Source organism: Oncorhynchus keta, unplaced genomic scaffold (assembly GCF_023373465.1).
Source record: "Oncorhynchus keta strain PuntledgeMale-10-30-2019 unplaced genomic scaffold, Oket_V2 Un_contig_3981_pilon_pilon, whole genome shotgun sequence".
Taxonomy (NCBI): Eukaryota; Metazoa; Chordata; class Actinopteri; order Salmoniformes; family Salmonidae; genus Oncorhynchus; species Oncorhynchus keta.
Window position 1 is genome coordinate 419,929 of NW_026287538.1, and position 12,392 is coordinate 432,320.

The 12,392-nt window shown below is 45.0% G+C and overlaps 1 protein-coding gene across 6 annotated transcripts; it reads right to left on the bottom strand.

The window, feature by feature from the left end:
- Window positions 1-1,785: 1,785 nt before the first annotated feature.
- On the bottom strand, window positions 1,786-12,155 carry LOC118371833 (POU domain, class 2, transcription factor 1-like). Of its 6 annotated transcripts, none has more exons than XM_052509027.1 (14): window positions 9,333-9,419; window positions 8,430-8,934; window positions 8,061-8,123; window positions 7,695-7,777; window positions 6,841-7,032; window positions 6,634-6,760; window positions 6,473-6,561; window positions 6,174-6,350; window positions 5,737-5,878; window positions 5,433-5,587; window positions 4,989-5,235; window positions 4,468-4,702; window positions 4,310-4,368; window positions 1,786-4,079 (listed from the first exon to the last, which is right to left on the bottom strand). In XM_052509027.1, exons 2-14 carry the CDS (start codon window positions 8,458-8,460, stop codon window positions 3,811-3,813), a joined length of 1,869 nt encoding a protein of 622 aa, XP_052364987.1. In that variant the 5' UTR covers window positions 8,461-8,934; window positions 9,333-9,419; the 3' UTR covers window positions 1,786-3,810. The 6 variants fall into 6 exon arrangements, with proteins under 6 accessions (XP_052364987.1, XP_052364986.1, XP_052364989.1 ...); XM_052509026.1 differs by having other exon boundaries at window positions 8,430-9,117; window positions 9,333-9,418; XM_052509029.1 differs by lacking the exons at window positions 8,430-8,934; window positions 9,333-9,419 and adding an exon at window positions 11,995-12,155.
- Between the last annotated feature and the right edge of the window lie 237 nt (window positions 12,156-12,392).

Below are 12,392 nucleotides of genomic sequence, written 5' to 3' on the forward strand. Positions count from 1 at the left end.
CTCCTAGGTCATAAAGGTATTACGTATTTTAAAGGCAATGTTCCCTGCTTTTGCAAAGGTCCCATTCATGATAAATGCTGCATATGTTCAGCTCAATCAGAAATGGCCTTTAAAAGCCACAACACCTATAACCCTGCGATCGGATTGAATCCCGGCCAGAGTATTCTTTGGTATTTGTGTAGATGAAACATTTAGCAGGATTTTTGCTTTGGAATACAGCTGGAGGAAAATATCTGCCCTCTACTTGACGTAGAAACAAAACAAGCAAACGTTAAGGGCAATCATTTAGACCCCAGGGCCAGGCAATCATTTAGACTCCAGGGCCAGGCAATCATTTAGACTCCAGGGCCAGGCAATCATTTAGACTCCAGGGCCAGGCAATCATTTAGACTCCAGGGCCAGGCAATCATTTAGACCCCAGGGCCAGGCAATCATTTAGACTCCAGGGCCGGGCAATCATTTAGACTCCAGGGCCGGGCAATCATTTAGACTCCAGGGTTGGGCAATCATTTAGACTCCAGGGCCGGGCAATCATTTAGACTCCAGGGTTGGGCAATCATTTAGACTCCAGGGTTGGGCAATCATTTAGACTCCAGGGCCAGGCAATCATTTAGACTCCAGGGTTGGGTAATCATTTAGACTCCAGGGTTGGGCAATCATTTAGACTCCAGGGCCGGGCAATCATTTAGACTCCAGGGCCGGGCAATCATTTAGACTCCAGGGTTGGGCAATCATTTAGACTCCAGGGTTGGGCAATCATTTAGACTCCAGGGTTGGGCAATCATTTAGACTCCAGGGTTGGGTAATCATTTAGACTCCAGGGCCGGGTAATCATTTAGACTCCAGGGTTGGGTAATCATTTAGACTCCAGGGTTGGGTAATCATTTAGACTCCAGGGCCGGGTAATCATTTAGACTCCAGGGCCAGGCAATCATTTAGACTCCAGGGCCACATCGGGATTTCAAAATTCAGTGGAGGGCCGCACTTTTTTGGGGGCCGATTTGTTCGGACAAAAGCAATTTGGGGGCCAGAAAAAGGGCAGTTATTTTAAAACGTAAAAGGTCCATTATAATTAAAATGTTTAAACGTTCAAACGTTTCCTGGAGTGTTTTTTCCTCTGGCCGTATGTTGCCCACCCCTGCATTACTTGGCGTACAAATAAAACTAAGACAATGTGTAAGAGATGTGATGACTAACTGCACAACATTCAGGTAAAGCGACTACAAAGGACAGCAGCACCACTGATCTAAGTGTGTGTGTGTGTGTGTGGGGTAGAGCGTTATGTCTTTGGTTTCTTTTGAGATGCTGCCTCCTGGTGTTGAATAGGTCCAACAGTCCCAGATGAACCCAGCACTAGACAGCCTGTCCCAGATGAACCCAGCACTAGACAGCCTGTCCCAGATGAACCCAGCACTAGACAGCCTGTCCCAGATGAACCCAGCACTAGACAGCCTGTCCCAGATGAACCCAGCACTAGACAGCCTGTCCCAGATGAACCCAGCACTAGACAGCCTGTCCCAGATGAACCCAGCACTAGACAGCCTGTCCCCCCCAAGACTGTCCCCCCCCAAGAACCATCAGTTAGGATGTCAGTAAAGTTTTACAAACAGGTTTTCTAACATTTACATTTAAGTCATTTAGCAGACGCTCTTATCCAGAGCGACTTACAAATCGGACCTGCATTAACAAGTAGTAGTCTGCAGATACCATATCCCATCCATTAAGGCCACAAAATAAAACATTTTCTCCCTTGTGATGTAAACATAAAGGCATGAAAAGTACACATTGTGAAAACTTCTGGCTTTACATGTTTTTGATAAAACAGCACACAACACAAAAGTAAAAAACAGAACGCAGTACATTTCCTTAGTTACAAGAGGACCATAATGGAAACAAGCATTTGGACTTTGTGTTTATATCCTCAGTTTGGTATGTGTATCTGTTGCCAGGTCAAAAAAAAAATTGATTTTAAATTGTCAAATCAAATCATTAAACTGCAAGTCAACAGGCCAGAAACGGATCAGTCCACACCCTGTGGTTTACTTTGGTCCAGAGTCACATTTAAACATTTCTATCCTACAGAGGATGTTAAAGATAATGCACTACATTCAATTACAAGAACCTACTAGTTCAGATAGAAAACAGGAATATTTCATGTATATATATATTACTTGCATGTGAATATCGAGCGCTAGACGTAAAGTAAAAATGGCCCTCAGATACATATTTCAAAAACTTCAATATAGCAGAGCAAACCCACAACAAAAAGACTCAAGCAGAGATACAACTACATTTCCCATAAGGCTTTGCAGGAAACCCCGAGAACAAACACACACCAAGAAAAGAAGATCTACCCATCAAACCAGCTACAAAATGAAAACGCTAATGCTTTGGTATGTAGGATCAGACAAGAATAAAGTACCATTTGGGTGAATATATGACATAATAATAGCAGTAGTACTGGACACTGCAGTTACAGTGCATGTGGAGTCAGCTCATGTTGTGTATCAAGATATGATTCTCTGCTGTCGTCATTGTTTCAAACGTACAGCAAAGCTACAAAAAAAACAGGTAAACATTTCTACATTCTTAGAATTTATGGTTTCAGTTTTGCTTGACTATATATATATATATTGTTTTCTTGCTGCTGAGGTATTTCAATATATTATGTTGAGTACTGATTGCAGTACCCGGGGCTCTAGTGGCAGCATATTGGTCTTACGAGAAAGAATAAACGCAGAGAAGGCCAGACCTGGACAATCTCCTTTAACTTGTACATGCAGTGACTCACTGGGAAATGGCTGTCCTGAGAATTACTTCAAGATCATTACTCTTGTAAATACCTTCTTGAACTCATGTAATCCAAGGCAGATTCAGTATGGGCCATGCAACTCCACTATACTACTGACACCTTACCCTACCTTCTCCAGACGCTCTTTTTGGTATCCTACCTGTCTTCTATAGACCTCGGCATAAGGGAGGAGAATATCAGAGAGAAACATCTTTGTTAGTCTTTGGAAAGTCCCCTTCAAAATATTGCATTAATCTCTCCCACTCTGGAGAGGTCCATTAGATAAATCCCTATGCTACATTACACTAGGGTGATGATAATATAGAGCTAAGTCTAGTACACTAATATTTTTTGGTTGGATAAAGGACATTCCAAGTTCTCTTGAAGTCCGCTGTTTGTAACTCTTCCCAGAGACGGCAGTAAAGCTCTTCCATAGCAAGTCTGCACCCAGGCTCTCTCACAGCCTAGTGATTCTTTTTAAAGAGTTGGAACTATGTTGAAAAACATGTTAAAGCAACAAAACTTTTAATAAAAAAGTTTTGAAAAATGTACAAACGGCAAATATCAGAGCACACAACTAACCGCACAAAGAACATTTTAGGTAACATGGAAAAACAAGCAGAGAAATCTAATCTTTAGGTGTAAATCTGATGTCAACGGTCCAGGCCTGTACAACACGCCCTCAAGTAAAACTTAAAATTAGAGAACCTAACACACAGATCATCATGAAATCTCTCTAGAAAGTTAAACCATGTCAGTTTCATTCAATACTCAGCAAAATAAAATCAAAACGCACATTTTTGGTTTTAGAAGCGGTTCTGAGGAAAAAGAGATTCTATTGCCAAATCTCAATCAATCTTTGAAAGGACCGTTAGGACCCCTTGTGGCAGAGATAGGGAGGAAAACATCTTAAGAATATTTTTCCAACAACAACTTTTTGGTGGTAGCAAAAAGAACAAAGATTAAATAACGACCAATGAAGAGGAGGAAATGGGGAGCGACCCACCCCGCGAGTTCATTCATTGGGCCTTAGAGGCTCTGACGATGGTGTTGACTGGTGTGGTTGCCGTGGTGATGGTGTTGGTGCCAGCGGTGAGTTGCAGGCTGAGGGCACTGGCAGGGATGAAGCTGACAGGGTTACTACCCAATAAGGACAGGCTCTGGGGGTTCAGGAAGAGTGGCGTGTTCACCATGCTGGGGGCGGAGCCAGACATGCTGGTGTTGGCAAATAGCAGGTTCCCGTTCCCGTCCAGGGTGGTGATGGGGAAGGACCCGCTGGAGGCCAGAGCTGTGAGGAAGGAGGAAGAGGGAAGGTTAGACTAGCATAGTGACTGGGGATCATTTCTCCCTGATAAGACAAGAGAAAGCAAGGGTTCCACATCCCTTCTTGTAACCAAAACAACCCTATTTCAGAGCTCTAGTGACTTTTAAACAAGCCAGAAAAATACACATTAAATGCATATTTAAGTATGTATATAAAGGTGCATAGTAGCAGGGTGTACTTGCCACTCAACACACCTTGGATGGTGGCTAGCGCTCCTCCAAAACCTGCAGTAGTTAGGTTCAGTAAGGCCCCCCTGGAGGAGCAATGAGTCACTTATGTGATAATGGACAACACATCTTTTTTCACTTAGATACCGAGTGCAAACAGCACTTTGTGTCTGTGTGAGCCTCACCCTGTGTTGAACTGCGATGAAGGCATGAGACCCGGGCTGATTCCCGCCGCTGCAGCTGCCATTGCAGCCAGACCCCCGCCATTGCTGTAGAGCATTTGCCCCGCCTGCGTCATGGTAACGGCTGGCTGTGACATGGTTGTCACGGAGGAGGAGGGTGTGTGGGACATAGAGGGGACTGTAGGGGTGCTGGAGATGACGGATGCTGTGTTGCCGGTGGCTGGCACCAGGGTCCTGTCTAGAACACAGGATGGTCAACATTACGCCATATAAATAATATACTATCCTGTGTCAGTCTACAAGTGCTGCACTATACATTATATGGGCTGCTTAATTAGCCATAGATAATGTAAGCCAAACATCAGCTATCAGTTGTGGTTATAGCCTGCACGTATATGGACCCATAGAGATGCAGAGGACACACTTCCACTAGACGGTGAAGCCCTCTTTGGGCTTTGCCATCACAGAAACTATCAATGGAAAGATCAGACGAGTACACCCAAGACTAGAAAACACACACGTACCTGTGAGGCTGAAGCTGGTGACAGGCAGAGAGGGGGTGACAGTCACAGTGGTCTGGGGTACAGTGTTCACCAGGCTGGCAGTAGTAGGGGACGAGAAGATGGACTTCTGGAAAGCTGAGCTGCTGGGAGGGTTGATCCTCTTCTCCTTCTGCCGGCGGTTACAGAACCACACCCGGATCACCTCCTTCTCCATGTTCAGCTGGTCTGCTATCAGGGAGATCTCGTCTGACGACGGCTTCTGGTTTTGCTGCAAGGGGACAAAGAGCACCAGACTCAGTGAGGGAAAGTAGATACCTAGTGCTGGCAGTGGTCTGTAGACACCCCGACTACTTCTAAATGCACGGCGTACAGTCAAACATCCCTTATTTGGGGTCGAGCTCTTCTAAAAGGCATCTAAATCTCGTCTGAACAGGTACAATCTTCTTTGTTAGAACCAGGTCTTACCTGGAGGAAGCTCTTCTCCAGGGCCACACGGATGTTGGTGTCGATGCTGGTCCTCTTCTTGCGGCGCCGGCTATTGAGGTCAGACGCCAGGCTGGGTGACCCGTGACCAGAGCCCAGGGGACTGAGGCTGGGGCTGGACTCTGAGCTCACATTCTCTGCAGCCAGGGGGACAAGGAGAGTGGGTCAGAAAACCCAGAGGGAGAAAAACTCTCAGATACACTACCCAAATATAAAAATGTACACAATGACAGCATTTAAAAAAAAATTAAAATAACACACACACACCTCCCTTATGAGGACCTACCTGCGTCGTTGAGCCACTTCTCCAGCAGCGGTTTCAGCTTACACATGTTCTTGAAGCTCAGGTTGAGTGCTTCAAAGCGGGAGATGGTGGTCTGGCTGAAGTCATTACCATACAGCTTCCCCATGGCCAGCCCCACGTCACCCTGGAGGGAGAAGAGAGGGGGCAGGGAAAGTAAGACTGACATCAACCAGGTTGGTAGTATATAGGGTGAGTTCCCTTCCTTAAAAATGTAGTTTGAAGCACTATTTAGGAAAAAAAGCTCAAGTACAATATAAATGCAATCCCTGGAACTCTTTCATATCTTGTTTCTATGGCAAAATAATGGAGGGAAGAAAATCAGTTTTGGATTAAATAATTTATCACAAACACAAAAAATAAAATTGAATCTATTATGAGCGTATTACAGCAGAAACCAGTCCAGAGTCCCTGGGCCATACCTGTGTGAAGCCCAGTCTGATCCTCCTCTGTTTGAAGGCCTTGGAGAAAATCTCCAGCTCCTCCAGATCATTGGCATCCTCCAGAGTGGGCGTGCCCAGACCCTTAGGGGGCGGGGTCTGGCTGTGGATGAGGAGCTGGCCAGGGGTGGCAGTTACGGTCCGCGTGGGAGTGGCCGGCTGTGTGCGATAGAAGAGAAAGATAGAGGGAGGAAGAGATGTGCATGGTCTGTGTTCCTGTCCTGAAACAACCCACAGCCACTAACAATTAGGCTATTGTGAAAAAGTGTGTTTCCCCTGACCTGTGGGGCAATTGTGATAGTTGGAGTCTGTAGGAGGTTAGCTTGGCTCTGAGGTAGTTGAGTGAGAAGATTTTGGGCTTGCAAAAGATCTGTCAAATGAGAGATGGTTTAGTGAAAGGTCCTGAAACATGAAACTACTTCAGTGCTGGTGTATAGCTTACTATGATACTGAAACATACTGGGCTGTCCCTGTGGAGTCTGGGAAATGAAGAACTGAGGCTGTAGCTGGGTGGCCATGGAATGACCTGGCTGGACCAACACAAACTGCTGCAGGCCCTGCTGCTGGAGCTGAGAGAGAGAGGAGCCAGTGTTAGACAAGTATGATTCACTGTGTGTGAGTGAGTATAACACTACAGTAGATCTCTTACAGGAGTGATGTGTATAGGCTGGGACAGTGGTAGTTGGGTGGTGATGGGGGTGGCTGCGGAGGCAGAGATGGCGGCCCCCGTGGTGCTGCTGTTCTGGGCCTGGCTGGCGGAGTGCTGCTGAACAGCTGCTGCAAGGAGCTGGGCCTGAGCCTGCTGGAGAAACAGCTGCTGCTGCGCTGGAGACAAGGTCAACTACACAAACAAACACAAACAGGGAGAGAGAGAAGAGATTGAGGGAGAGAGACAACAGAAGAGATTGAAGGAGAGAGTGTGTGTGTGACTAAGAGAGATAAAAGGGGGCGTGTAGGTGTGTATCAGAGATTTAATCTGTGGCTTAAACCCTACTACTTTTAAATTATAAAAAGCCAGTGCAACCTATGGGGATATGACTGCAGAGAGAAGGTGGGAGTATTATAATCAAAGACTGGTTATGAGGCACATGTAAATTGGCATACATTTGCATATCCACCCCCACCTGTTTCTAAGCGACAGTTGGAGTGGGCTAATTAGCATGCAGCAGACAGCGCGCTGGTTTTTTGTTTCAGCGAGAGGAGGCATGCCAGGCAGCAGGCTGCTGTACTTCCATTTTAACGGCTAGTTCCAAGCTGGCGCCAGGGTAGCGGGCTAAAGGAGTCACCATGGCAACGCTGGACGCAATGAATGGACCCCTTGAGTTGCCAAGGGGACGGGATCTTATCCGTCTTGCCTTGGTGTTAGCATCATGTTGGCTATGGAGCTAACTGACTGATGGCTTGTAGAGTATTAGAGACTAAAAGTATGCAAATGAGCATTTCTGGCTTTTGTTAAAAAATAAGAAGAAGAATATGAGTAATGCGTGGGAGTGTGTGTGTTACCTGTTGCAGCAGAGCCTGTGACTGTGCGTTGGTGAGGGACATGACAGTCTGCTTCTGAGTGTCCCGGCCATTGGTCAGCACGCCTCGAGACGGGAGGTCAGTCAGAACAACACAGTCAAAATCCTCCAACATTCATCTTTACATTGGACCAAATATACAGACTCAAAGTTGTTACTACTCTGTTACCACAGTACAGCACCGAGGACAACACCATCGAACCTCAAGTCAGTTCAGGACTACATTTTCTGTGATGGAAATGAAACAGGCCATACTATATAAAGACGGCCAAGCTCATTCCAAGAAACACATATTCCATGACATACTAAAGGCTCTAGTTGTAGTCAAAGAAAGGCTGTAGAAACTCACCTTTGACTATGTCCCCGTTCTCCATGGTGCTTTTACTGGACACTGACAGGTTGATTATCGAGTCTGAAACAGAGAGGAAAATAGAAGCTTGTAAACCAGACGGCTCAGAAACAGCACATGACAATTCAATTGATTCCTTCAGAAAACAAAAGAAAATGGCAAATTCAAAGGATCAACAAGTGTAGAATTCCACAAACCATCACAGGTGTTCTGGAATACTCTATTGTCATGACACGCGGTCCAATACCCATGCTACTAGCATACCAATTGAATAGCACTGTATCCAAACCCAAAACATTGCTTCATTCAAGTGGTATGTGGTATGTTAGTGTGGATATTGGAACAGATCTCTCACACTGCTCTGCTCACCGGCTATTGCAGAGTCCACAGTCTGTGGCATCACCGGCGTGCCATCCAGGCCAGCTGGCACTGACCCCGCTCAGTTGGGCCCACTGACCAGGAGCAATCAGAACCCAGAAGACTGGCACAGTCAGGTGTGTTAAACAGAACACAACAGGAGGAGATCCGTCTAGTGTTCTCTCTCGCTCACTGTAAGAACTAGCTGCTCAGCACACCGCCTCTCTCACTGTAACAACTAGCTGCTCAGCACACCGCCTCTCTCACTGTAACAACTAGCTGCTCAGCACACCGCCTCTCTCACTGTAACAACTAGCTGCTCAGCACACCGCCTCTCTCACTGTAACAACTAGCTGCTCAGCACACCGCCTCTCTCACTGTAACAACTAGCTGCTCAGCACACCGCCTCTCTCACTGTAACAACTAGCTGCTCAGCACACCGCCTCTCTCACTGTAACAACTAGCTGCTCAGCACACCGCCTCTCTCACTGTAACAACTAGCTGCTCAGCACACCGCCTCTCTCACTGTAACAACTAGCTGCTCAGCACACCGCCTCTCTCACTAACAACTAGCTGCTCAGCACACCGCCTCTCTCACTGTAACAACTAGCTGCTCAGCACACCGCCTCTCTCACTGTAACAACTAGCTGCTCAGCACACCGCCTCTCTCACTGTAACAACTAGCTGCTCAGCACACCGCCTCTCACTGTAACAACTAGCTGCTCAGCACACCGCCTCTCTCACTGTAACAACTAGCTGCTCAGCACACCGCCTCTCTCACTTTAAGAACTAGCTGTTCAGCACACCGCCTCTCTCACTGTAACTAGCTGTTCAGCACACCGCCTCTCTCACTGTAAGAACTAGCTGCTCAGCACACCGCCTCTCTCACTAACAACTAGCTGCTCAGCACACCACCTCTCTCACTAACAACTAGCTGCTCAGCACACCGCCTCTCTCACTGTAACAACTAGCTGCTCAGCACACCGCCTCTCTCACTGAAACAAATCAACAAGAGTGTGGCAAAACAGTATTCCTGTCTTTTTCTCCTCATTTTCTCTCTCTCTCCCTCTCTCCCTCCCTGTGGAATGGAACAGAAACAAAGAGTGCAGCTGGCAGCGTAGCGCCCATAACGAAGCAGCGTAATCAGTATTCAGCTGATTAGAGCCGTATGCAAATTCAGCCCCCCGTTTCTCATTAAGCCAAGGCGCCTGCTTTGAAGTTGCGGAGAGCAATTCATTTCACACAGAGCTCCGAAAGCTTTCTGCATAATTCAAAAAAATCTCTATAAATATTTATTAGCTAATTTGCATATTAATTGGATAGCTTTTAAGGAGTACGTGGCATGTGCCAAATAAGTTCACTCTTGTGCGCACTCTCTCCCTCGCAACTCTTATAATTTGAGGGGGATAAATTACTTCCAAGCTGTAGGCCACACTTTGCCATTTGATAGCAAACTGATAGTAAACTTTGTTTCCAAATCCAAGACATGAAGGCGTGAGTGAGTGTAGGACTACGCAAACCCTTATCATGGCCTTCTCTTCAATGGCAAATCTCCAAAACAAAACATATATGACATTGAATTTGTATACGAGACTGATGGCTGTAGGCCTACACTGAAAATGTTTGAGCTTCAGCAGACAGTTGTGGATAAGAGCCTTGAGTTCCATAAACCTAATTGGCACACAATGCATTATGCAAATCATTCAATTAATAGAATTTCAGATTAGCAATGAATTATGCTTTCATGTTATTGAAAGCCTAAATGCATAATGCAAAGTAGATAAGGGAGCGAGAGCACACAGGAGAGAGAGGACAGAGAGAGGAGATGGCAGAGAAAATGAAAATTCAGCATATTCAAATAACAGACATCCAAAATATGCAAAACATCAATCATATTCTTTCAAATTGGAGCTGAAAAACACTGCATAAGATTCCTCCTGACCATTGGAGGCCTTGACGACACTCCGTAACATTCTATCAGAGGTCATTTACCTTCAGGTAGACAACTACAGGACTAGACGGTAGTGAAAGGAAAAATGTGAAAGGAATAGGCTAAGTCAAAAATGTGATTGTTTTCAAAGAGACTAACTGATGGATAGCCCATGTGATGAGTAGTCTACATGAGATCCACAGAAGACATTGTTCTTCCATCAACCTCTAGTACTACTAGTACACCGTGGGGTGGCTAGGGAGGGGTCTCTTTACCCAACTGTGTCACATTTACTCTTCAGAAAACATAGGCTGAGTTAGTACAACTATAAAAGTTATTCCAATGGCATGCCTGTAGGCCTAGCGGGGAAGACACAAACAATGACAAACGTGGCCATTTCCATTTCAGTCTGCTTTCACTAGCAAACAGAACAAACCAGTTGGGAACAGTAGCCCTCTTTGCACAAAAAGTATTCAACCTGATAGCTAGTCTGTGACCTTGGCCTGGAACAGGTACTTGCCTGCAACCAGAGTTACAAACGTGGTGGCAAACTATACTCCAAGCTGTTTAACATTCTATCAAAAAGTTTTCGTTCAAATGTCGAAGAGAAGTTAGGAGAACTACGCTATAAAGATGTCAACGTCTCCATGGATTTCCATGAGTTTTTCGTTTGTGCGGTCTCATTGATACAGTACCCATAACGTTGACTGTGTTCATTGCTACAGTCTAATTACTGTAGCCAGCTAGTAATGAAAATAAGTCATCTCCTCCTAGCGGTACCCCCCCAATGCATTGCAAATAATAGATTTACTATTATTAGATTTACTGCAATTGTTGTATCAAATCCTCACTGGATTCTTTCAAATTAATTCTAAACATACTTCTGAGATAAATGAATATGCAAAATGTAGCTAGCTGCTAGTTAGCACGAAGTAACACTAGCTATTTGCTAGCTAGTGTCCATGCAAGCGAAGCTAGCTCGTTAACTATTGCCTTTTTTTCTGTAGATATGTTCCATTACAATTTTTTTAAAGGAGTTAAATAGCTAGAGCAAACAACTCAACAGCGTTGCCGATTACAGATAAAATATGTTAAATCGCGGTGACTTTTGGCTATGAATATGGAACGCGCACCACACAAAGGAGGGAACGTCTTCTCCTCGAACGACAACAACTATCCTGGTCAGCTTTTTTCCTCCTACACGCACCGGGTAAAGATTGTAAACTAGAGCAACCATATGGTGCTGGTCTTTTCGTTTATTTGTCACGGAGTCAGACATAATAAAATATAATCTGCAAATGAATATGTAAAATGTAGTAATGATTACCTGGTCCTGAACTTTCATATTGGCTCATTACTCCTCCGTCAGCCATATTGAATATTTAAAACAAATGCATTCAGTCAACTGTAGAAGCCTTCCCACCCAGGTCGTCACTATTTGACCACGCTAGAACCGACGGAAGTAGGCCCACAGCGCTTCAAACCTCAAACACGATTTTAAACACTTAGACCCGACTAACCACCAACCATAATCCTACAATTCGTTTTAGAACAGATATCGTCTGTTCTAGCTCAGTTCTGCATATACTTAAAAAAAAAACTTTTGCCCGTAGAGCATGTTCATCTAGTCACTAGCCTAACACTCACCTGGCATCAATTGAGACAATAACACCACTACAAATAAACCATGGCAGAGAGTAGTAATGACGTTTTTCTTTCGCAAAGTGGAATAGTAGCATGTTATTTGCGCGCGTGTATGTCTTCTGGCTTGAACTGTGCGAGTGCATACAGTACATGCCCATACTTGTAGGGATAGACAGACGCTCAATAGGATATTGACTGCCTTGTCAAAGTGTGTCTTGCTGTAGTCTTCTATCCATAATATAACAAGTAGATAGTATGTATGGGGTAAAATATTGTGATAAAAAGCACCCAGTTCAGTAGAGATGAATATGTTGAGTTCCCCTTACAATGTTAAGTGCTATGCGATTTGATTATCATACTTCCTTTTATTCTGTCTTCTATTCTTCTACTCTGTCTCATGT